Genomic DNA, 26,664 nt, shown 5'->3' on the forward strand with positions numbered 1-26,664 from the left:
TGTGCTAGAGGGTCTGGGTAGGGGGGTGTAGTTGATGGAGATGGGGGTGTGTGCTAGTGGGTCTGGGCAGGGGGGATGTATTTGATTGCGATGGGCGTGTGTCATAGTGGGTCTGGGTAGGAGGGTGTAGTTGATGGAGATGGAGGTAGGAGTGTGTGCTAGTGGGTCTTGGTAGGGGGGATGCAGTTGATGGAGATGGGGGTGTACTAGTGGGTCCGGGCGGGGAGGTGTAGTTGATGGAGATAGGAGTGTGTGCTAGTGGGTCTGGGTAGGGGGGGGATGTAGTTGATGGAGATGGAGGTGTGTGATAGTGGCTCTGGGTAGGGGGGAGGTGTAGTTGATGGAGATGGAGGTGTGTGATAGTGGGTCTGGGTAGGGGGGGGGGTGTAGTTGATGGAGATGGAGGTGTGTGATAGTGGGTCTGGGTAGGGGGGGGGATGTAGTTGATGGAGATGGAGGTGTGTGATAGTGGCTCTGGGTAGGGGGGATGTAGTTGATGGAGATGGAGGTGTGTGCTAGTGGCTCTGGGTAGGGGGGAGGTGTAGTTGATGGAGATGGAGGTGTGTGCTAGTGGGTCTGGGTAGGGGGGAGGTGTAGTTGATGGAGATGGAGGTGTGTGATAGTGGCTCTGGGTAGGGGGGGTGTAGTTGATGGAGATGGGGGTGTGTGATAGTGGGTCTGGGTAGGGGGGTGTAGTTGATGGAGATGGGGTGTGTGCTAGTGGGTCTTGGTAGGGGGGATGCAGTTGATGGAGATGGGGGTGTACTAGTGGGTCTGGGCGGGGAGGTGTAGTTGATGGAGATGGGAGTGTGTGCTAGTGGGTCTGGGTATGGGGGAGGTGTAGTTGATGGAGATGGGAGTGTGTGCTAGTGGGTCTGGCTAGGGGGGATGCAGTTGATGGAGATGGGGGTGTGCTAGTGGGTCTGGGCGGGGAGGTGTAGTTGATGGAGATGGGAGTGTGTACTAGTGGGTCTGGGTATGGGGGATGTAGTTTATGTTTGTATGATGTTGTCATTTGTATGTGTATGTGTTGTATTGTTTATAAAATAAAATAACTTACATTTTTAAAAATATATATTTTTAAAAGCAATAAGGACCGACGATGGCTGTCTGAATGTCTACAGTACGGAGAACAACGCTGAATCGATGAGGTCAAAACATCCATCTATCCATCAATCAATCAATCAATCAATCAAACAGTAACCTAGGTCTATGATGGGACAATAGAATCATGCCTTTCAGAGAAATGGTCATTCAGTCGGCTCCTCTACATCAGTAGATATAATCTATCTGATGACCAGATGACTCTAAAATTCACACAGTGAAAGAGATTGTTTGACCTCCTGTGCCACACTTCTGACGCACAAGCTAAAATCTGAAATATTTTGGATGTTGGCAACAAACAAAAATCTAACTGAAAAATTATTAAAGCAAAACAAAGTATTGTTCAAATCAAATCCAATTGTATTTGTTACATGCGAATACAACAGGTGTAAACATTTCACTGTGAGATACCTGTTGTATTCAGCGCATGTAACAAATAGAATTGGATTTGATTTGAACAATACTTTGTTTTGCTTTAATTATTTTTCAATTACATTTCCCATTGTTGCAATGGGATGTCAGCCTAAGTAACATTCTCCACCAGAACAGACTGTGTGCGCTCCCTTATGCCAACTGTTGTTTTCAGTCATTTGTTACGGAATGGTAAAAATACTGTTTAAAGATTCGCTGTCACCGTGCCATATTAGCTACAGTAATTAACTGGTGTGTGCGCATGTGTGTGTCTTTGCGTGCACATAAATATGTATATCTGTTAAAGAGAGAGAGAGTATGCATGTGTTTTCATGTGTATGTGTCTTTTGAGAATGTGTTCACGCACCACACACACACACACACACACACCACACATACAAAGGTTATAGAAATGAAGTGTGAAAATAAAGAAACACCAGAAGCCATAAAGATCCATTGCAGCATTCTGAGAGAGACAGATTTTCCCTCCATCTGGCATAGAGCTGTCCGTGCATCGCGGCAGTGTGGATACGATACGAGAGACAAACAGTGCAGAATAATCAGAGAGACACAGCAGGGACATCTTGTGCATAGAGAATACTGTAGAATACCCTAAAACACTGCTGGCTTAATAAGATAGCCTTGATATGCTGCAGTGATTCCACATGATCAACCACTGAGGGGATTGGAGAGGAGAGATCTGGAGAGAATGAACGCATAGAAAGGCTATACTTTATTATAAACCGGGTGGTTCGAGTCCTGAATGCTGATTGGCTGAAAGCCATGGTATCTCAGACATTATACCACGGGTATACAGGTTATTTTTACTGTTATAACTAGGTTGGTAAATAGTTAGTAATAGCAATAAGGCACCTCGGGCTTTGTGATATATGGCCAATATACCACAGCTAAGGGCTGTATCCAGGCACCAGGCACTCCGCATTGCGTCGTGCTAAGAACAGCGCTTAGCCGTGGTATATTGGCCATATACCAAACCTCCTTGGGCCTTATTGCTTAAATATGCAGTACTGTAGCTGTAAAACACGCTGCAGCCAATTTCACAGGCAGCACGAAATACAGCTGTAACCCAACTCATGACAACGTGTTATACGTTCAAATCTTTATTCCGGAACACTCCATTCTATTGTCCCGGGAATATCTAGCTATCACAGATTTACTGTGGACGTAACAGCTATGTATGGCTTTACAGTTGAACTTGAGTTCTACAGATTCATTTGAGTTCTTTGACAATTTATTTACCAATTTAATTGTCATTACATCTGAAATGGATTTACATTTGCCTCTATTCTCTAACCATGTGTCCTTTAGTGGTGCAACACTGTATGATTTGGGGGACTGATTGATGTATCCTCGTACAGTAGATGCACAAATACATGGAGTGATTGCTTGATGGACTGGCTGATAGATGAATAGACTGATAGATGGACAGTATGGCTCCATGCCCTATGTGACCCACCTTGAAGAAGGTCATGGTGGATCCCTCCTCTACCACTCCATACTCTATCCTGGTCTGCTTGGCCAGGTCGTCAGCTGAGTCGATGGGCGACTCCATCCTCTCCACAGTGAGGAAGGCAGCCAGGTTGGCAGTGTAGGAGGAGATGATTATCAGGGTGAAGAACCACCAGATGCCTCCTACGATCCTGGTGGACAGGGCTTTGGGCATTAACTCAGAGCCTGGTCGGGGGCGAGAGGAGAGGAGCAGAGAGAGGGGTCAGCCCCCGCAGGGTCCTGGAGCCAAGAGGAGAGACCCAGCAGCAACCACCAGAGGACCAGGGCCAGCCCAGACCTCGGCATCCCGCCGGGTCACAGACAACACGCACATGCACACACACACGCACGCACGCACAAACGCACATACACGCACACACACCCTGGGCATCTAGGGCGGCATTGCATGTTTGGGCCTGTGATGCGCATCCGGCCACATGGTGGCAGTTTGAATCAGGCTTTTACTGTGTGGTCTGGCTGCATATTATTTTAGCTTTCACTCACACTGGAGCAAACTGTTGATACACCAAAGCTTCTCCTCTTTTGAATCACTAGATGGTTGATTTACATCTGACTCAAAATGCCTGCATTTAGATGGTTAGTTTCCAGGCTATATGCTATTCAGAACTTTTGCCTTTTAGTGTGTTCTTGAGGAGGGGTCTGTGTGAGTGGATGGAGTGAGGTCTTCCTCTGGGGGCGTTGATTGAGGTCTGACTGGGCAGCAAGAAGATCATTCTCCTCAAGTAGCAATTTAAAGCTGCGATCTCGCACATTCGCTCAAAGGCGATGAACTGTGAGAAAGATAGGAGTATAAGAACTCCACTTCTCTCCTTAGGTGCGACTCAATCTCCTACTCATCTCACTCTGCCTCTGCAGTGCCTCTTATAACTTTCTCCCAGTCCGGGCAGTGAGCTGTCACTCAGGGAGAAATATGGTGAGAGAAAAGAGACCTGACAGCCAGTCCAGTAACATCTGAATTCATGCCCAAAGCCCTGTCCACCAGAGAGAGAGAGAGAGAGAGAGAGAGAGAGAGAGAGAGAGAGAGAGAGAAAGAGCGAGACAGAGAGAGCACTGTGGAGGGGAACAAAGAGAGACACACTGCACTCAACCCGCTCCGCACATCCACCCTCACATCCTCTCACCCCCCACTCTCACATGTCTCTTCCCATATCTCCTCTCACTCTCCCTGATACTCCTCACCCCCGCACCCACCCACACCCACCAGCCAGACACACAGTGTAACATGATTCAACAGCCACACCATCATTACCCAGGATGCCTTGCAGCCCACACTGCTCATTGGTCAAAGCACTCAGGAAAAAAGACAAACTCAGAAAAGACACAGTAGAGACACATGACATGGCCAGGGAAAACAGAGACAGATTTGTGTTCAGTGGAACAACACTGTCTACCAGCTCAGAGACCTTACCCCGTTGAGGCCATTCAACTCTATGTGACACACCGACCGCCCGGTAGCGGAGCGAGTCAGAGCCAAAGCAACTGAACCTGGTTGGGGCTGACTGTCATGTACCCAAGGTAACGTCATGTCCAAACTGCACATCCCACAGTTTTCTGGGGGCGGGGCCAAGCCGCCGGAGCAGGGGAGCCTCTCTACAGTGTAGGCCAGCGTGGTCGTCACAGAGACGCCATGCAGGCAGGCACAGTGTGCTCCTCTGTCTCAGTCTCGTCCCCTAAAACCCTTCTGCCCTACAGCCACATCTTCTCAACTACAGGACTTACCACCGTTACATTGACAGTTACAGTATATTCTACAGCATACTTTACTACATCAGATACCCTGGCAGACCCTTGACACAGTTCTGAAAACATTCCAGCAAGCTCTAGAATATCCATTACACATTTAACATGGCCCATACAGGAGCTAACATTTATGAAGCCATGATGCATCTTTAACCTGTGCAATATGTAGCATTGCCTAACACTAATACAGAGGGCAAAAACCTAGCCAAATGGGTAACTTCATTATACCCACCTGCACAAGGTGGATTAGAGTTCCAAGAGTTCTAACTGTAACATTTTGTCAATTTCAATGTGTAATCTTTTCTTAAAACTCACTCTTAAAAATCACAGTATACAAATCTACAACAATTATACCTGCAAAATAATCACTCAATCAACTTCATTAAAATGAAGGCTTGCATGCTAACTCATTGCATGCAACCAGCCATCAACAACGACCAGGAAAAAAAATGTTGTCCAAAAGATACATATCTGGACAGAACTTTGCTTAGGAAACTCAGTCCCCTCTATGTTCCATTCCATGGTCCAGATCAGATGCAGGGCAGACCCAGGCCGTTTTAACCATGCTACAGACCTTCCTGTCATCATCGCTACAGTACCGTAACTAACGCAACTTTCAAATATGTTACATTACTCAGGGAAGGTAAAATACACATGTATTACAAAATGCAACATATCTGGTCTTGGCATGCAGTCTCAGTCGATATTACAAGTCTAAATGAAATCATTCCATTTCATTTAATGTGATGCCGTACTGCAGTTCCTTTTCTTTTGTTTTGCTTTTCTCAATCTAAAGACGCAGACACTAGTTGAGAAGATATGGCATCGGTTTGGCAGAAGGAAACAAAACCAGACTGAGGCAGGCTAAGAGACAGCACACTGTTTTAACTCTCATTCTCTCAACTCTCTCTGCACCTAGCTCTTTACCTTCTGGCACATGGGGGATAGGACTTACCTGTTCTGGAACCTGTGGGGAAGGGAGGGAGGCAGGTGGGGTGGGGTTGGGGACAGAGGAGAGGTACAGTAGATAGGAGATAGGAGAGGGTGGGAGATCATGCGGGAACAGGGAGGAAAACGCTTGGCTATCCTATCCTCATTCACCAATCAATCAATCAATCAATCAATCACGCTCATCATTCACAATCTCAAGATCTCACCCTGCCAATCCACACCACACTGTGGACAGACAGACACAACCAAACCAGTCAGTCAGTCTGCTTCCAGCTACATGCACAGAGGCCCCCATGCATGGTCGTGGGCCTGGTTAAGAGCACGTTTGTTCCCCCAGGAAAATAGTGGGCTGTGTGCTAAAGGGGGGCAGGCAGAGGCGTCTACCTTGCTGCATGAGAGCTCCAACTCCGAACCAGAAACTATTTAGCAGGGTGAAATTGTTTTCCACTACATCTGAGTCGGGGTTGCAGGGGTGGGGGTTATACCACTCGTAGGGACTAAACCTGTGGCAATCGACAGAGAACACACACATACACACGTTTATTTAATTGTTTTCAGCACTAATAGAACAGACAGACAGTGTTACAGACCAATACTGGCTTGACTTGGCCTACCTGGAGAGATAGGAAAGAGAAACAAAAGTTAGTTAGTCATTGATCACAACAACAATATGTGATACATTTGCTTCTTCATATTGGGAAAATATACCACATATATTGCCCTGCAAGGTAACGGTAGAAATGGTTATGGTACGCTAATATATTTTAGTTGTTGTTAGGACAATTAATCAATTAGAGCTTAACATGTCGGTTAAATGAACAAAAGCTGACAAACAGCAAGATGACATACATCATCACTGTATATGTCACCCAGGTCTGCTTTGTTATTATCTCTTCAACTGTATCATCTCAACTTTATGACAGATGAAGAATTTAAACAGCCCTTGGGACTGTGGAATGTCTTCTCACCACTTGTCAGCCCAAAACACACTGCTCACATTGACATGCTCATATCAAAGGCAAATTACTCCAGAATTGAATCGATGGGATCAGAAAATAATTTAATTGTCACTTGAGAAAAGCATTAATAATCCTTATAATCTACAGATGGCATTAACATTCAACACATCAAATAGTTCATTCCCATCATGCCTGCCTGTCTGCCTGTCTGTCTGTCTGTCTGACTGCCTGTCTGTCTGTCTGTCTGTCTGACTGCCTGTCTGTCTGTCTGTCTGTCTGACTGCCTGTCTGTCTGCCTGTCTGCCTGCCTGACTGCCTGTCTGTCTGTCTGACTGCCTGTCTGTCTGTCTGACTGCCTGTCTGTCTGCCTGTCTGCCTGCCTGTCTGTCTGTCTGACTGCCTGTCTGTCTGCCTGTCTGCCTGCCTGACTGCCTGTCTGTCTGTCTGACTGCCTGTCTGACTGTCTGTCTGTCTGTCTGACTGCCTGTCTGTCTGCCTGTCTGCCTGTCTGCCTGCCTGTCTGCCTGTCTGACTGCCTGTCTGTCTGTCTGACTGCCTGTCTGTCTGCCTGTCTGTCTGACTGCCTGACTATCTGCCTGTCTGCCTGTCTGCCTGCCTGACTGCCTGTCTGTCTGTCTGACTGCCTGTCTGTCTGTCTGCCTGTCTGTCTGACTGCCTGTCTGTCTGTCTGTCTGTCTGACTGCCTGTCTGTCTGACTGCCTGTCTGACTGCCTGTCTGTCTGACTGCCTGACTATCTGCCTGTCTGACTGCCTGCCTGCTTGTCTGACATCCTTCCTGGAGTCTGTCTGTCTGTCTGTCTGCCTGCCTGCCTGCCTGCCTGCCTGCCTGCCTGCCTGCCTGCCTGCCTGCCTGCCTGCCTTTCTGTCTGCCTGCCTGCCTGCCTGCCTGCCTGCCTGCCTGCCTGCCTGCCTGCCTGCCTGTCTGTCTGCCTGACTATCTGTCTCTCTGCCTACCTGTCTGTCTGCCTGTCTGTCTGTCTGTCTGTCTGTCTGCCTGACTATCTGTCTGCCTGTCTGTCTGTGCAGTACTCACTCCCACTCACTCCGCTCTGCTTCAACTTCAGCTCAGCTCACTCCTCAAGCAAAGAGATTTCCCATTTATTCACGTTAAATAAAAGTGACATTACATTAGTAAAGGTTGATTGGGCTACAATTAAGCATCCCGACCCCATTTGGTTTGTGCTGTAGTTGTGGAATCGTAGGAGCAATATCTTAAGCCAGGCCTCTTTTTTCCCTGGTTGAAGTATATGACTAATCAAATTGAATAGTCGATGGATGTGTTCTGTGGACTTGACTCTCTAGAAACATTTAAACTCCCCAAATTCCAAATTCCACAATAATATCCAATGGAAATGTTTTTGATTTTGCATAAAAATAATTAAACAGTAGACAATCCAGCATGGTTACTTGTCAGGTTGGTATCATTTTTTTTTCTTGGTGGCTTAGATATAAAGTTATATATTGGTGACAGCTATATATTGCTACATATTGGTGATAGCATTAAGACATATTACAGTATTGATAATATGACAGCATCAGAACATGCACCAATGTCATGAATAATGGGCTTGGCCATTATAATGTGTTTAGTGCACGCTCCCTATCCCCCATGTCACACTCCAGGGGGTATTCTAGTCCAGCTCCAAGACCGCTGAACGTCCTTTAGATCCCACTGTTCCTTGGCCCTAAATCAATCTGTCTACTCAATTTGCCCCAGATTTGCTTGCTTGTCAGTTTGCAATTCCAAATTGAGTTCATGTGAACTGTGACCTTGGCAAGACGTATGTGACTAGTGACTGGTGCCCCCGGCTGGACCCCCTTAGTGGAGATCTCTCTGAGCAAAGCCAATTACCCCACGCCAGGAACATGGATGAGAACACGGATGAGCCAGCTTGTCATCCTACATCCGTAGCTGGCCTGAGGAGAGGGTGGGGTAAGAGGCAGGGAGTTACCTCACCGCGGTGGGAATATTAAAACATTCTCATCGCCGTACGAGGAGAACCACTAGCAGCAGCTTAACCTGCCTCTGAAGGTGGCGCTGCCCGGCCATTCCGCCAGCCCCATCCCGTTCAGTTAGCTGTCACTTTGATCCAATTACACCACCCTTACGTTATCTCAGGTCATCAGAGCCGGAGAGGGAGAAACTTTGAGTAAGGTCACCGCTGAGCGGAGAGAGAGGAAGAGGGAGAGGGTGGAGGGCAGAAAGGCAGGAAAGAAGGGAACTCAGCAGCAGAGAAGAAACAATGGCAGGCTTTTATCATTTTATAGGATCGTCCTGCTGAAAACTCAACAGATGATACGCCTGATAACACCAATGTCAGGGGAGAAGAATGAACACAGAGAGAGCGCTAGAAAGGGGCTGTTGCAGGTCTAGTCTCTTCAATTCTAAATGACTGGGGAAAAGACATGGCTATATATCTCTATAGGCGATATATGAACCTTCCAAGCCATCAACAGCGTTCGAATGGGGCTGTTGCCATAGACTATTCCATACGGCTTGAAGAAATACATTTATACATGTCTGTCTATACACAAACCTTGCAGCCAATCAGAAAAGCTCAGTCAAATGCTGTTGTTTGCTTCTATTTCCAGGATGATCAAAAATCTATATCTGTAGTGTAGCATTGAGAGGCCGACAAATTGTTCTACATGGGGCTTTTGAGAGCATACTGAGACTCTCATTGTAGTAATGGAGGAGAAATGCAGAAGAGTCTAATTGAAATTCCACTACATCCGTTCCCCTTCTACAAATGTAGATAGAATAAGGGATGGGAAATGTGCCTGTTACACAAGCATGTTGTAACATGTTGCAGCTAACGAAGCAGATGGTGATAGACTGTGTATTGAACAAATGATGGACTCTGTTTCACAGTAACACAAACGAAGGAGAGACTGTGTTGTATTGAGGCAGTATTCTATCCACCAAGCATGTGACAACAGGATGTAACAATAGTCGGAGACCACATAATTAAAAGATTGGCCGACAGAAAGAGAGAGAATCCTGCATAAATGTTTGGATAAATTGTTGACGATAAGAGAGCTCATTCGCTCCTCTGCAAGTTTTTATCTTTTTAAATTTCATTTGATAAGGAGGAGTTAGGAAATTAGATTCCCCAAACTGTAACAAGGCAATAATGCACAGAGATGGTGTGGAGGTGGGAGACTGTTTCAGATGTTTCATCTCTTCACCTACCTAACAAAGGAAGAAGGAACAGCGTAGGAAAGATATTAGAGGACAACAACAACAATAACGCCTACCACAACAACAACAACACCTAACACAACAACAACAACAAAAACAACAACAGCTGGTGATATGAGAAGGTTAACTTATTAAATCATGTGAATACAGTAATGTCGTGGTTTTCCCACTGTATCCTGACAGTGTTTCTAAATATGGCATGTAGATCAGTTTGCCTAGGGGGAGCCTAAACCAGTCCTTATAATGTCACCATACAGCATTCACACACACACACACACACACACACACACACACACACACACACACACACACACACACACACACACACACACACACACACACACACACACACACACACACATTAGCATAAACCCCCTCACACATACAAAGCACACACACAAGCATACATAGATAAAATGTGTACACACACATATATATGTACAGTTAGCTTAGTTACCTTTCCAGAGAACGACTGAGGTTTGTGCAACTACACTGTACAGTACATGCATGCTACCGAAGCCCTACCATGCCTAGTGTCTAAACAGAGTGGCAGGGATATTTGAACACTTACCCAACAACACTTACTTACTGTGATCATTTAAAAAGATAGGTGCATATTCTGAACCAACTTAGATGCCAGTTGCAGTGTTTTATTCTCTTGTGTGATCATATCGCCAGTAACATTGGAAAACACACGTGTATTAACTGTAAAACTGTTTTGGGTGTACAACTGAAAGAGTTACGCTCCCCCAAAAGTCTTAGAGTTAACATAAACTTTTCTTTGTCTTCTTCTCCAGCGTGCCTCAAACGCCGGCCCTAGTCAGGTGAGAGCAACCAGATCAAGGGGAGAGATACAAGACCATGGTGCTTGTCTATGGAGCAGCAAGAGGAACTGCCCCTCTCTACTTTCAGGCTCTGATGATCAATCCCTACACCCCAACCTGAGTACTCTGTCCCCCCCCCCCCCCCCCCTACACACACACACACACACAAAAAAGCATTTTGTGAACTAACACTGGTACTTCCCTTTTTTCCCTCTTACTAGCTCTGACTTTGCTACTTTATTGAATAAAAGCATACGTACTATGACTGTGATATGTAGTTGTCCTACCTAGCTATCTTAAGATGAACACAATAACTGTAAGCCGCGTCTTCTAAATTACTCAAATGTAAATGTGAAGGCCTCTCGGGTGGCGCAGTGGTTAGAGACTCAGCTGTGCCATCAGAGACTCTGGGTTTGCGCCCAGGCTCTGTCGTAACTGGCCGCGACCGGGAGGTCCGTTGGGCGATGCACAATTGGCCTAGCGTCGCCCGGGTTAGAGAGGGGTTGACCGGTAGGGATGTCCTTGTCTGTGGTGTTTCCTCCGACACATTGGTGCGGCTGGCTTCCGGGTTGGATGCGTGCTGTCTTAAGAAGCAGTGCGACTTTGATGGGTTGTGTATCGGAGGACGCATGACTTTCAACCTTCGTCTCTCCCGAGCCCGTACGGGAGTTGTAGCGATGAGACAAGATAGTAGCTACTAAAACAATTGGATACCACGAAATTGGGGAGAAAACGGGGTAAAATAAAAAAATTATAATAATGTAAATGTGAAAATGTCAAACTGCACTACTTTCCCATGCCTGAGAGCTAAGCCTGAACAAAGCAAACAAAAGATACACAACACATTAAAATGTACTTTGCTTAGCGTTACACCATCCACAATGCCATTGCTCTTATTTCAATAATAATATCCAGCCTCTAAGGTCAAGATGACAATATAAGAATGAAATGTACTACTACTGGTCAAAAATCATACTAACCAATATGGTATCCATCAAAATAAAATATCAACACAAAACAGTTTATCACATGTAAACGCTAAATTACATTTAAATCCTCGACACTACATCATGATTGAATATTTCAATAAAATGTTAGCGTTCTGTCACGACTTCCGCCGGAGTCGGTCCCTCTTCTTGTTCGAGCGGCGTTCGGCGGTCGATGTCACCGGCCTTCTAGCCATCACCGATCCACTTTTCATTTTCCGTTTGTTTTGTCTTTGTTTTTTTACACACCAAGTTTCAATTCCCCGATTACATGTTCATTATTTAACCCTCTGGTTTCCCCCATGTTTGTGTGCGTGTTTGTTTTATTGTTCGGGCTGTATCTGACGGCTGGTATTTTGTTGCCGGGTTTTGTTATTACACCCGTTTATTTCGTGGTATCGGTATTTTTCCCGCACCATAGTATTGTGTTTATACTGGTGTATCTTGTATTAAATACCTTGTCCACGCATCTCAGCTCTCCTGCGCCTGACTCCTTTCACCAGTTACCCACAGCCTTGACACGTTCTCTGTAAATGTTATGCTAAAGTTCCTACAGGACTGGCCCTATTCTCCACCAGTGGACCAGTGACTGCATCTGAAATGGCACCCTATTCCTTATATAGTGCACTTCTTTTGACCAGAGCCCCATGGGCCCAGACCAAAAGTTGTGCATTATATAGGAAATATGGTGCCATTGCAGACACAGCCAGTTATTAGGTATCAGAGGGCTATGCTGACCCAACGTGTGCACAGGTTCAGATGCTGATAACTTGCCAATCAACTAATCCTGATGAGTTTGACAACACACACACCAGCTGACCTCAAGATCTAAGACATACCAGCTGACCTCAAGATCTAACACACACCAGCTGACCTCAAGATCTAACACACACCAGCTGACCTCAAGATCTAACACACACCAGCTGACCTCGCCTCCTGACAAACATAAAATCCTCACTCTTCATACCCTCTCTTCAGTTCTCCAATAATCCTACAAAGACCCACTCTCTCTATACTGGACAAACAAGTGATCAACCTTACAAATGATCAAGCTTTTTAAATTGTCAGCCACCTCTGTCCTTTTTCTAAGTCACAGTCATAACTAGCAGGTTCTTACTGTGCTGATATTATTCCTATGTAGATCCTATGACCCGGTATGTTTGAGGCAAGGTGGAGAAAAGAAAAGACAGTAGTGACTTTGAGACACTGGAGACAACAGGGGGGGTGCAGCAGCCGTTCACACCAACGAGCACACACATACATACACACATACAGTACCAGTCAAATGTTTGGACACACCTACTGCACTCACTCAAGGGTTTTTCTTTATTTTATATATATCGATATAACGAAGTGTTTCATCAGATGACCTGGCCTCCACAAGCACCCGACCTCAACCCAATTGAGATGGTTTGGGATGAGTTAGACCGCAGAGTGAAGGAAAACAGCCAAGCATAAGTTGGAAAAGCATTCCAGGTGAAGCTGGTTGAGAGAATGCCAAGAGTGTGCAAAGCTGTCATCAAGGCAAAGGGTGGCTACTTTGAAGAACCTCAGATATAAAATATATTTTGATTTGTTTAACACTTTTTTGGTTATTACACGATTCCATATGTGTTATTTCATAGTGTTGATGTCTTCACTATGTAGAAAATAGTAAAAATAAAGAAAAACCCTGGAATGAGTAGGTGTATCCAAACTTTTGACTGGTACCCCACATACACACATACCGCACACACATAGTCCTGAAACGGCTGGTTTAACTTTTCTGATCGTAAGGTTTGTGTTTGTGTGCATTATCTCCTGAGCAGCAGATAGTTGTGGCAGACCAGGGAACAGCAGTGATGTGTGGAGACACAGAGACTTCCCAGGAATCACTTAACAGCAGCTGCCTGCTGCCTCTCTAGAGCAGCCTGCCGATAGGGAACACTCAGCCCTCCCCCATTATACTGGGAGAGAAGGCTGAAAGGGAACCATAGGGAACTGTCTTCGTGTGTTGGAAAATCTACTTTCCCCAGATATATAGACTTTTATCTATGTACCTTTTTCTTCAAAGTTGGTTGCATTATTAAAAGTTTGAGTGAATGTGTTTCTGAATTTTTTAGTATGGGGCTTGGCTATAAAGTCTGTGTCATCTGAGTAAGTAGGTGACGATAAACTATCAGATATTGTCCACTTAGTGTCAAGATCGTAACATAATCACCGAGAGGTTATCCTGTTAGTCAGATGGAGCAAGGTTAAATAATTAAGACGTTGGCATATAATAGTGTGTCAATGAATTTTCGGTGATCACTGGAACTGACATGTTACCTGGCTATGACAAACAGCACACAACTGACACCCAAGTAAGCCAGCAGAATATACATCCAGATATCGGGTGAGAGGGGGTTGAGAAAGGAGAAGACCCCAGGGTTGGTTCCGTTGGGCTTGCGGTAGAGGATACTTATCCCCAGTGTCATGAAGGGCTTGGAGAAGTCGATGACCTTCTCCCTCACGTAGGTGATGGCCAGGGGAGCCACTGCCAGATCAGCTTTCTGTCAACAGACAACATAAAAGGGAAGAAGGATAGGCTGTAAGTCAGAGACGCAGGAAGCGTTTAGAGCCAATCAAATTAAGAAAACAGGGCCTTTACACATCACAGAGTCTGTCCCACGGCACTTAGGAGGAAATTTAGAGCCCTTCTAGCTCTTGCTCTCTCTCTCTCTCTCTCTCCCTCTCTCTCTCTTCCTCTCTCCCTCTCTCGCTCTCTCTCCCTCTCTCGCTCTCTCTCCCTCTCTCTCTCTCCCTCTCTCGCTCTCTCGCTCTCTCTCGCTCTCTCTCCCTCTCTCTCGCTCTCTCTCCCTCTCTCTCTCTCTACCTCTCTCTCCCTCCCTCTCCGTCTCTCTCTCCCTCTCTCTCGCTCGCTCCTCCACACACTCTCTCCCTCACAACCTCCCTCCCTTTTTATAAGCTCTTTCTATTCCTCCATCTCACATACATCCTTTCCTTGTCAGACGTTGAACCTAAACTAAGGCAACCTCCCCTCCCTCTACCCCAGAGGATGGATGGTCCTATCGACCACAGTCACCAGGGCAGAGGAGTGTCTGGGTAGAGGAGGGAGGGTGTGAGCGATGGAAGAAATTGTTCCCAGAAAATAAGATAATGTTCAACCATCGCCATACTCATAAGAACACAGACATCTACATTTTATGTTTTGTCTCTCAGAGAGGATCATATTTAGTTGTTATTTCATAACAACACTATTTCTTCACAACACCGAATCAGGGGTTCTACTTTTTTATCTTCATTCTTCCACAGCCTCATCACTCATATTCCATCCATACATATCCCTCTGCCATGACTCAGAGTGTGAGTCCTTCTTTCATTTTAATACAGTATGTTGAACTTGACCTTTCAATCACATCCGAAACGTCCCAACCAATCCGGTCTCTCTATGTGGGGTTAAAGCTCTGTGTGGTTGATCAATCTGCAGCTCCATTGTGACACAGGTACATGCTAAACACTGACAGCAAGGTCAGCAACATCATTTCACAATGAAATATCCTGTTTGTCACCATCAAGGTTGTCATACATCAATCTAGATTGAATGAGGTGGTTTGGTCCCAGCCACTATAATGTATGAAGAACTATTTCTGATATTAAACAAGACATAATCTGTAGTCATACGAGGTAGGCTGTCTATATCTGTTCCATGTCATTTAAGGCCAAATGACATGACGCAATACGATTTAGATCACTTCATGTAGCTCATGAATAGGTCCTATGTCAACCGAATGTATCCAGGTGCATCTACAGTACTCTAGTTCTATGACTCTAAGCATTAGTCAGAGAGCACCAGTGATTTCCTTCAACTTCATTTGATTAGATATGTTCAGCTTCTTCAGCTCAATTCACCATGTCCTGGTGAGCCGAGCTAGTATACTCCAACTCCTGTGAAGGGTTGTCCGGGCCAATTACTGTCTGTTTTGTCCACCACAGATCCTGCTTGCCTACAGTATATATACAGTGGGGCAAAAAAATATTTAGTCAGCCACCAATTGTGCAAGTTCTCCCACTTAAAAAGAAGAGAGAGGGCTGTAATTTTCATCATAGGTACACTTCAACTATGACAGACAAAATTAGGAAAAAAAATCCAGAAAACCACATTGTAGGATTTTTTATGAATTTATTTGCAAATTATGGTGGAAAATAAGTATTTGGTCACCTACAAACAAGCAAGATTTCTGGCTCTCACAGACCTGTAACTTCTTCTTTAAGAGGCTCCTCTGTCCTCCACTCGTTACCTATAATAATGGCACCTGTTTGAACTTGTTATCAGTATAAAAGACACCTGTCCACAACCTCAAACAGTCACACTCCAAACTCCACTATGGCCAAGACCAAAGAGCTGTCAAAGGACACCAGAAACAAAATTGTAGACCTGCACCAGGCTGGGAAGACTGAATTTGCAATAGGTAAGCAGCTTGGTTTGAAGAAATCAACTGTGGGAGCAATTACTAGGAAATGGAAGACATACAAGACCACTGATAATCTCCCTCGATCTGGGGTTCCACGCAAGATCTCACACCGTGGGGTCAAAATGATCACAAGAACGGTGAGCAAAAATCCCAGAACCACACGGGGGGACCTAGTGAATGACCTACAGAGAGCTGGGACCAAAGTAACAAAGCCTATCATCAGTAACACACTACGCCGCCAGGGACTCAAATCCTGCAGTGCCAGACGTGTCCCCCTGCTTAAGCCAGTAAATGTCCAGGCCCGTCTGAAGTCCAGGCCCGTCTGAAGTTTGCTAGAGAGCATTTGGATGATCCAGAAGAAGATTGGGAGAATGTCATATGGTCAGATGAAACCAAAATATAACTTTTTTGGTAAAAACTCAACCCGTCGTGTTTGGAGGACAAAGAATGCAGAGTTGCATCCAAAGAACACCATACCTACTGTGAAGCATGGGGGTGGAAACATCATGCTTTTTGGGGCTGTTTTTCTGCAAAGGGACCAGGACGACTGATCCGTGTAAAGGAAAGAATGAATGGGGCCATGTATTGTGAGATTTTGAGTGAAAACCTCCTTCCATCAGCAAGGGCATTGAAGATGAAACGTGGCTGGGTCTTTCAGCATGACAATGATCCCAAACACACCGCCCGGGCAACGAAGGAGTGGCTTCGTAAGAAGCATTTCTAGGTCCTGGAGTGGCCTAGCCAGTCTCCAGATCTCAACCCCATAGAAAATCTTTGGAGGGAGTTGAAAGTCCGTGTTGCCCAGCAACAGCCCCAAAACATCACTGCTCTAGAGGAGATCTGCATGGAGGAATGGGCCAAAATACCAGCAACAGTGTGTGAAAACCTTGTGAAGACTTACAGCAAACGTTTGACCTCTGTCATTGCCAACAAAGGGTATATAACAAAGTATTGAGATAAACTTTTGTTATTGACCAAATACTTATTTTCCACCATAATTTGCAAATAAATTCATTAAAAATCCTACAATGTGATTTTCTGGATTTCTTTTCTTCTCATTTTGTCTGTCATAGTTGAAGTGTACCTATGATCTCTCTCATCTTTTTAAGTGGGAGAACTTGCACAATTGGTGGCTGACTAAATACTTTTTTGCCCCACTGTAAGTCCCAAATGCCGCCCTATTTCCTATAAAGTGCACTACGTTAGAGCTCTGGTCAAAAGTAGTGCACTACAGCATGTAGGAAATAGGGTGCCATTTGGGATACATCGTTTGCTGTTTAGAGATTTATTTTCCCTTTTGTACTTTAACTATTTGCACATCGTTACAACACTGTATATATACATAATAGGACATTTGTAACGTCTTTATTCTTTTGGCACTTCTCTAAGTGGAATGTTTACTGTTTACTTATTTTTATTGTTTATTTCACGTTTGTATATTATCTACCTCACTAATGTTAATTAACATGTGTTTCCCATGCCAATAAAGCCCCTTGAATTGAATTTAATTGAATTGATAGGTGGGTCTATATCTACATAACGGCCAACACTCCAATCACCTCGCAGGAATTGTGCCATGTGTGTGTCAAATCCTTGGGATCCCTCTCCCTCTCCAGCCTCCGTATGATCAAAACAAACATGGCCGTCGGTCCAGTGTACCACAGTTGAGGGAGATGCAGTGTTATTTAATGGGGTCAGATATTGAGCATTGGCTGTGGCGAACCTGTTATTTTTCTGCCTGCCTGTGCACAGCTTATACAATCCTGGTCTTACTTTGTCAAACTTAATGATATAGTCCGTGGGCAGTGTGTATGTGTGAGTGTGAGTGTGAGTGTGAGTGTGAGTGTGAGTGTGTGTGTGTGTGTGTGTGTGTGTGTGTGTGTGTGTGTGTGTGTGTATGTGTGTGTGCTTGTTTGTTTTAATAAGCTCTGCAGTGGAAACAAGTCAAGCCAGAATCCTTGCTGTACACCAGGTCAGGAACCAGGTATGGAGCTGATGTCTCTCTATACCTCTCTCTCTACCTCTCTCTCTCTATCTTGCTCTTTCTCACTCTCTCACTCAATCTATCTTTACCTCTCCGTCTCTACCTCTCTACCTCTCTATTTCTTTGTCATTGTCTCTCTCCCTCTCTCTCTAAGCTAAAAACATGTTTGTCATACAAAATGCAACTATACCAACCCTTGTCACACACACATCAGACAAAATACATTCCCTCCTACGCCCTCTAGCTGTTTACCACCTCATTAATTAAACTTGAATCATTTACATAGATAATTTCCAAGTAGTGAGGTAGGTCCAGACTCACGTGGTCGATCAGCTCCTTGACCATGCCGTTCCACTGGCCCGTGGTCTCGTCCTGGGCCCCGTAGCGGCCGTCCTCCACCAGACGCAACTCGTAGGTGAACCCCAGGATGCTAGCCAGCTCCCTCAGCAGGTCGATGCAGTAACCTTCAAAGCGGTCGTTACCGTAAAGGGGCTTGTCTGACTTCTTGAACATCACATAGGGCTCCACCTGTTAGGTTGGAGAGAGGACAGGGGTGGACGAACACTGGATCAGTCTCTGGAGGTAAGGATTAGTATATTTTCCACTCTGATAAGGCCTTTCTGTGAGTGTGCTTGATGTGTGAGATAGGCTCAAAGCCTGACGTGCCTGGACACACACTGGCTACAGGAGAGAGGGAGGGGAACAGAGGGGGAAGGACCACTGCTGCTAAAACCAGGGGGGTGTGTGTCTGTGGTTGTGTGTGTGTGTGTGTGTGTGTGTGTGTGTGTGTGTGTGTGTGTGTGTGTGTGTGCTCGCGTGTGTGTCTGTGGAGTATTGGAATGCAGTCTCAGAAATGTGGCACAAGGTACATGGAGCGATGGAAGCATGACCATAATAAGAGATAATCCTCTATATCTCTGACTCGGTCCTCCCCTCCTCTCCTCTAAGGCTGAACATGCTGGCTGGGGGCCTGTCCCTGTCCCTGTCCCTGTCCCTGGCTCTCAGGCCACCAGATGCTTTGTAAATAAGATCAGAGATGCTGATAAACTGACACAAAAGAACAGGAGCCAGCACATCCTCTTTGTTAGTACGAACAGCTGGGGAGATTACTAATGTCCTCTTTCACGCTCTGGATCCTCTCTTCCCCTCCCTTTCTCGTTCGCTGCCTCTCACTCTCACTCTCTCTTTTTCTCTACCCCACTCACCCTTTATCTACTATATCTCTCTCATGTCTCTCTCTCTTTCTATCCCTCTCTCCCCTCTACCCCCATCTCTCTCAGTAAAATCAGGCAGAGAATATATTATCAAACAGGTGTTGTTTACCATGTAATTGTGGCATGCCACGGTACAAACAAAATCATGTTGGATCTCAACCAGCTTTCACACATTTTACTGGCTCAGAGATTTTATGAGAACAAGAATGTGCTAACACATATAGTAGCATTTATTGGTCAGTGGTGGAAAAAGTACTCAAATGTCATACTTAAAAAAGAAAAAGTAAAAAAAACTTACTAGAAAATGACTCAAGTAAAAGTGAAAGTCACCCAGTAAAATACTACTTGAGTAAAAGTCTAAAAGTATTTGGTTTTAAGTATATTTAAGTATCAAAAGTAAATGTAATTGAAAAAATATACTTAAGTATCAAAAGTACAAGTAAAAGTATAAATAATTTAAAATTGCTTATATTTTGCAAACCAGACAGCCCAATTTTCTGTTTTTTGGCATTATTTACAGATAGCCAAGTTCACACTACAACACGCAGACATCATTTGCAAATGAAGCTTTTGTGTTTAATGAGTCTACCGAATCAGAGGCAATAGGGATTCCCAGAGATGTTCTCTTGATAAGTGCGTGAATTGGGTCATTTTCCTGTCCTGCTAAGCATTCAAAATGTAACAAGTATTTTTGGATGACATGGAAAATGTATGGAGTAAAAAGTACATTATTTTCTTTAGGAATATAGTGAAGTAAAATTAAAACTTGTCAAGAATATTAATAGTAAAGTACAGACACCAAAAAAAAAAAGAACTTAAGTAGTACTTTAAAGTATTTTTACTTAAGTACTTTACACCACTGCTATTGGTAAAGATACTGTAAAAGAGGGTTATATCGCCCTTCGCCCCCAAACACTTCTCATTCTCAGTCTATAACAGCCTCTACATATTCAGAATTCATATCAGCCACTGCCATTGATTGACAATGTTGTGCTTTTAGACAGTCACAGACAATCTAGCTGTTACATATGGTGTCTGACAGTGCCTGAGCACACCTACTGTAGGGTGCTATACAGGACTCCGTTTAATGATGAAACCTTGATGAAAGAATGGTTCAAAAAAGTACTGTCCACATTATGGCTCAATTCGAGAGGGACTCAATTCAAGAGGGACTCAATTCAAGAGGGACTCAATTCGAGGGACACACACACACACACACACACACACACACACACACAGGCATGTGCACACAGCAGGTCAGAAATAGTGTGCACTAGGTCTACTGGGCCTTTATCTTCTAAAAAAGCAGCAAAAGTGTCTTCTATTCCACAAGATCTCTGTCAAATAACCCACTAAGCTGTTAGAATCTGGAAGCCCTGTTTAAGTATGTGTGTATCACCATGGAAATGGAGCCGTGGTACTATACAGACTGAGAGTGAATGACTGTGCATGACGGTCTGTTTTTCAAACCCACACATACGCTTTCCTTTCACACTGACTCATCCAAACACAAACCGAGAGAGACCGACATTAGAACTAATGAATTACTGACATTGCATTGAGACATCGTCCAATATTAGATTCTTTAGTGGGTCAAGCTGCATGTCTATTGTATTTCTCCCTATAATGAATTTGTCATCCAAGTTTCCATTCCTGAAGGGTGTTTTAGAGTAATATCTGAAAGTCTTAGACCTTGAAAAATCTCTTCAGTCTGAGGCTGTGAGGTGAAAGGCTTTGTGACACACTGAGGCTATCCAACATACAATAGAAGTAGCAAAACATCATATACATTGCATTCGGAAAGTATTCAGACCCCTTGACTTTTCCCACATTTTGTTACGTTACAGCCTTACTCTCATCAATCTACACTCCACAATGACAAAGCGAAAACAGGATTTTAGACATTTTTACAAATGTATAAAACATTTTTACAAATACATACCTTATTTACATAAGTATTCAGACCCTTTCCTATGAGACTCGAAACTGAGCTCAGGTGCATTCTGTTTCCATTGATAATCCTTGAGATGTTTCTACAACTTGATTAGAGTCCACCTGTGTTAAATTCAATTGATTGGACATGATTTGGAAAGGCACACACCTGTCTATATAAGCTCCCAAAGTTGACAGCACATGTCAGAGCAAAAACCAAGCCATGAGGTCGAAGGAAGCTCCGAGACAGGATTGTGTCGAGGCACAGATCTGGGGCAGGGTACCAAAAAATTAGTGCAGCATTGAAGGTCCCCAATAACAAATTGGCCTCCATTCTTAAATGGAAGAAGTTTGGAGCCACCAAGACTCACCAACTGAGCAATCGGGGGAGAAGGACATTGGTCAGGGAGGTGACTATGAACCCGATGGTCACTGGGACAGAGTTCCTCTGTGTAGCTAGGAGAAACTTCCTGGAGGATAACCATCTCTGCAGCACTCCACCAATCAGGCCTTTATGGTACAGTGGCCAGACTGAAGCCACTCCTCAGTAAAAGGCACATGACAGTCCACTTGGAGTTTCCCAAAAGGCACCTAAAGAACTCTCAGACCATGAGATATGAAACTCTCTGGTCTGATGAAAGCAAGATTGAACTCTTTGGCCAAGCCTGAAGGAAACCTGTGGGAATGTTTTTCAGCGGCAGGGACTGGGAGTCTAGTCAGGATCGAGGGAAAGATGAATGGAGCAAAGTACAGAGAGATCCTTGCTGAAAACCTGCTCCAGACTGGGGTGAAGGCTCACCTTCCAACAGGACAGTGACGGTAAGCACACAGCCAAAACAACACAGGAGTGGCTTCAGGACAAGACTCTGAATGTCCTTGAGTGGCCCAGCCAGAGCCCGGACTTGAACCCGATTGAAAATCTCTAGAGAGATCTGAAAATAGCTGTGCAGAGACACTCCCCATCCAACCTGACAGAGCTTGAGAGGATCTGCAGAGAAGAATGGAAGAAACTCCCCAAATACAGGTGTGCCAAGCTTGTAGTATCATACAGTCTAAAGGCTGTAATCGCTGCCAAAGGTTCTTCAACAAAGTACTGAGTAAAGGGTTTGAAAACTTATGTAAATGTCATATTTCAGTTTATTATTTTTTCTTTGGAAAAATATTTTTTTTGTAAACTATTTTTGCTTTGTCATTATGGGGTATTGGTGTAGATTGATGATCAAAAAAAATTAACAATTTAATACATTTTTAGAATAAGGTTGTAACGTAACAAAATGTGGAAAAAGTCAACGGGTCTTAATACTCTCTGAATGCACTGTACATACCGAGTGGTATAACTGATTGCTTTGGTTTGGTGAGATTATTCTCTGACCACTACAACAATCTTCTGTCAGGGAATTGAAAGGGATCAATAATATAGCCGACTAGCCTAATGATCTGCTATCCAACTCAAAGAGATGTCTCTTTCTCTCTCTTTCTCCCCCTCTTTCTCTGTCTCGTTTTCTCTCTCTCCCTCCAACACTTTCTATCTTCTTCACTAGCTTTCTCTTTCTCTCTTGTCTCCTATATTGGTCCTTTTAAACATGCCCACCCTCTCTATCTATCTATGGACCTTATCAGCAACTCTCCTCTCTCCTCCTCTCTCTGTTTATAACCTAGTCAGAGGAGTGGTGTTGAGCCAGCTAAAACAAGGAGGGCATTTAAGGGCATAAAGGTGCGATGCATGATGGTTAGTCTGGCAAAGCCACCTGAAGTTTAACTTTGAAGCGGACACGGCCTCTGTGCAGTGCACTCAAAAAGTATTTGATGTACAGTATTTGAAAGGGGGAAAGATTTAGTAAACCAATTAAGAACATCTAGAAATCAGAGCAGGTGGCGAGAGAGAGAAAGAAAGAGAAAGAGAGCGAGAGAGAGAGAGAAAGAAAGAGAAAGAGAGCGAGAGAGAGAGAGAAAGAAAGAGAAAGAGAGTGAGAGAGAGAGAGAAAGAAAGAGAAAGAGAGCGAGAGAGAGAGAGAGAAAGAAAGAGAAAGAGAGTGAGAGAGAGAGAGAAAGAGACAAAGAGAGAGCTTCTATAAAGCTACTATAAACCTAACAGAGAATTGAACATTTTACGTTTAAATCAAATACCCTGCTGTAGCTCATTCATGCAGTCAAATGACTAGTGGCCTCATGGGTGGAATGTTATTATTTATATACGCTACCGTTCAAATGTTTGGGGTCACTTAGAAATGTCCTTGTTTTTGAAAGAATAGCACATTTTTTTTATTTTTTATTCTTTTTCTCCCCAATTTCGTGGTATCCAATTGTTAGTAGCTACTATCTTGTCTCATCGCTACAACTCCCGTACGGGCTCGAGAGAGACGAAGGTTGAAAGTCATGCGTCCTCCGATACACAACCCAACCAAGCCACACTGCTTCTTAACACAGTGCGCATCCAACCCGGAAGCCAGCCGCACCAATGTGTCGGAGGAAACACCGTGCACCTGGCAACCTTGGTTAGCGCGCACTGCACCCGGCCCGCCACGGGAGTCGCTGGTGCGCGATGAGTCAAGGATACCCCTACTGGCCAGGCCCTCCCTAACCTGGACAACGCTATGCCAATTGTGCGTCGCCCCACGGACAGCCCGGTCGCGGCCGGTTACGACAGAGCCTGGGCGCAAACCCAAGAAAAGCAAATTTTTTTGTCCTTTAAAATAACATCAAATTGATCAGAAATACAGTGTAGACATTGTTAATATTAGAAATGACTATTGTAGCTGGAAACGGCTGAGTTTTAATGGAATATCTACATTGGCGTACAGAGGTCCATTATCAGCAACCATCACTCTTGTGTTCCAATGGCACGTTGTTTAGTTAATCCAAGTTTATAATTGATCATTAGAAAACCCTTTTTGCAATTATGTTAGCACAGCTGAAAACTGTTGTCCTGATGAAAGAAGCAATAAAACTGGCCTATAATTTAGGTGTATATGTATATTTTTTTAACAGACGGAAATCTGATGTTTCCTTGTCAAACGTCTTTGTTATATTTCAGTCTTCTGTGATGTATTTAAAGTGTATTATTGGGATGCTAACAAAAACAATTATACATTTCAACTCTATATCTGACATGGTACAGGTGTCTTGTTTTTTAAGCCCATAACCATGTGTGTCACGACTTCTACCGAAGGTGGCTCCTCTCCCTGTTCGGGCGGCGCTCGGCAGTCGGCGTCGCCGGTCTACTAGCCATCATAGATCCCTTTTTCCTTTTCTGTTTGTTTTGTCTTTGGTTTCTTTTTCACACCTGGTTTCATTTGCGTTATTATCTGTGTGTATAATTGTACCTGTTGCCTGAGTTTGTGCGGGATTAGTCTTTAATTGTGAGGTGCTCGGTTGGATTTACCGTTATTTGTTTTCACGGTTACGTAAAGTGTGTCGTAACTTTGTTTGTTCCTTCCTGCGTTTTGCCCGGGTTCTCTGTTAACGAGGGCGTTGTCCTCTTCGATTGTGCCATTTGATTGTGCCATTCCTGTGTTGGTGGACGGTCCTATTAAAACACGCTTCTCAGACATCCCTGCTCTCCCTCGCCTGACTCCTACACCAACCACCTAGACGCACCTTATAACAATGTGTGTGAGGTGTATACTTTGGTTTCAAAGTAGGTTTGTTTACGACTACCAAGAAACACTCTGTGTGACCCTGATTCAGCCCACTGCAGTAAAAGGTTAAGAAGGCAGAACCACAACTTCTCATACAACAAAGATAGGGGCTAACGAGTAGTCAAGAATAATTACCAATGTAAAACATTCACCCATGAGGACATCAATTGTAACATACATGAATGCCCCAGCATGCTAATAAGGTTTGTTTGTAATGGACGTGGACAGGCCTTTAGCCCCCCTCCCACTGTTAGACATAAACTGTAATCTCCTCTCTCTGAATAGGCTTCTTTCTCAGTGCTGCAATGTTTGTCATTGGAATAGGTGTTATCTAACACAATGAGCACAATGTAGCTATTGTCAGCCCGTTAGCAGCGTATAACCTCTCACCTTCTGTCAACTGTGAAAGAGTGTAATTATCATAAACAGGCAGTGGGCCAATTAACACCTAACACTGTTTTATTAGTCTGCCTGTCTGTCTGTCTGTCCATAGGACAACAAATTAAAGTATTATACAACACAGATTTTTCACCATGATTATATTATTTTCAATGTGGTCCTGAATACATTCTGCGGGAAATGTTCTTCCCTGGAAATTGAATTATGAGCGGATAACAGCGCTTTAATCCCAATTAATTGTGTAAACACAGTGTCTGTGTATGCGTGCCTGCGTGTGCATGTGTTTGTGCAGGCACGCTTTGTGTGTGTGTGGGGGGAGGGCTGAGGTCAGAGCCACAGGAAGTGTCTGACAACATTACACGCTAGCTACACGCTACAAGGTCTTACATGCCACCTCCTGATCCTGTCTCGTGTTGTGATCCTCCGCAGATGGAGAACTAGAAGAATCTTCCATTTCAAACAGTGAGGGAGGAAAGAAAATCTAAACAGACTAGCTAGCTATCTCTGTATAGCAAAGCTTATTAAAGTACTTCTGTATTTATACTGCTGATCTGGAGAGTCACTCACCCTTGAATGCTAAATCACCTTGATTCTTCTAAAATGGATTATGTGTCCCAATGAAAATAATGTGTCCCAATGATACTGGCTCATTTGAGCATTTATTTTATTTTTATAATGATTGGGCCAGTATGCTACGAGGCTACCGCCTAGAGCAAAGAACAAAGAGAACCCACTCAGTGCTCTCTACGTGTCATGTAGAGTCGTGGAAGACTTCCCATAGGCTCACTGTTTAATCAAAGTTTAACTCGAAGAATCTGAAATGGTCAAACTAGAAATAATTATGAACAATTGTGAAATACCCAATTAATACTAGAGTATATATGTATTTATGAAATTTATTTGAAATAATTCTGATTTCAAAGTCAATTAGTGAAGATAAAGAGTTGCTTGAATGTCTGTACCTTGAATAGCCATGAAGAGTATATGAAGAGACAGCGTAGAAAGTAGATAATAAGCTTGAAAGGTTGACTAGTCTATTCATTTATTTAGATCCCCTTTACCTCTTACCTTAGTAACAACTCCTTATTATTGGGCACTTGAAGCACTGTGAAAAAACTCTGAAAAATCAGATTGCGCTATATGGGGAAAAGGGTTTATTATATAGTGCAAACAAAGCTGATTCTCTCTCTCTCTCTCTCTCTCTCTCTCTCTCTCTCTCTCTCTCGCTCTCTCTCTCTCTCTCTCTCTCTCTCTCTCTCTCTCTCTCTCGCTCTCTCTCTCTCTCTCTCTCTCTCTCTCTCACTCTCTCTGTCTC

At 44.2% G+C, this 26,664-nt stretch overlaps 1 protein-coding gene across 2 annotated transcripts in view; it reads right to left on the bottom strand.

The window, feature by feature from the left end:
* The window catches only part of LOC110512031 (glutamate receptor ionotropic, kainate 2), a 234,597-nt gene that overhangs the window by 56,900 nt on the left and 151,033 nt on the right, over nucleotides 1–26,664 (bottom strand). For both annotated transcript variants that reach the window (XM_036970551.1, XM_036970556.1), the window contains exons 11-14: nucleotides 18,488–18,694; nucleotides 14,036–14,259; nucleotides 6,121–6,239; nucleotides 2,993–3,210 (exon numbers count right to left, since the gene is read on the bottom strand). In XM_036970551.1, the coding sequence (XP_036826446.1) occupies nucleotides 2,993–3,210; nucleotides 6,121–6,239; nucleotides 14,036–14,259; nucleotides 18,488–18,694 (768 nt within the window). The remainder of the gene's footprint in view (nucleotides 1–2,992; nucleotides 3,211–6,120; nucleotides 6,240–14,035; nucleotides 14,260–18,487; nucleotides 18,695–26,664) is intronic.

This window comes from Oncorhynchus mykiss, chromosome 3 (assembly GCF_013265735.2).
Source record: "Oncorhynchus mykiss isolate Arlee chromosome 3, USDA_OmykA_1.1, whole genome shotgun sequence".
Taxonomy (NCBI): domain Eukaryota; kingdom Metazoa; phylum Chordata; class Actinopteri; order Salmoniformes; family Salmonidae; genus Oncorhynchus; species Oncorhynchus mykiss.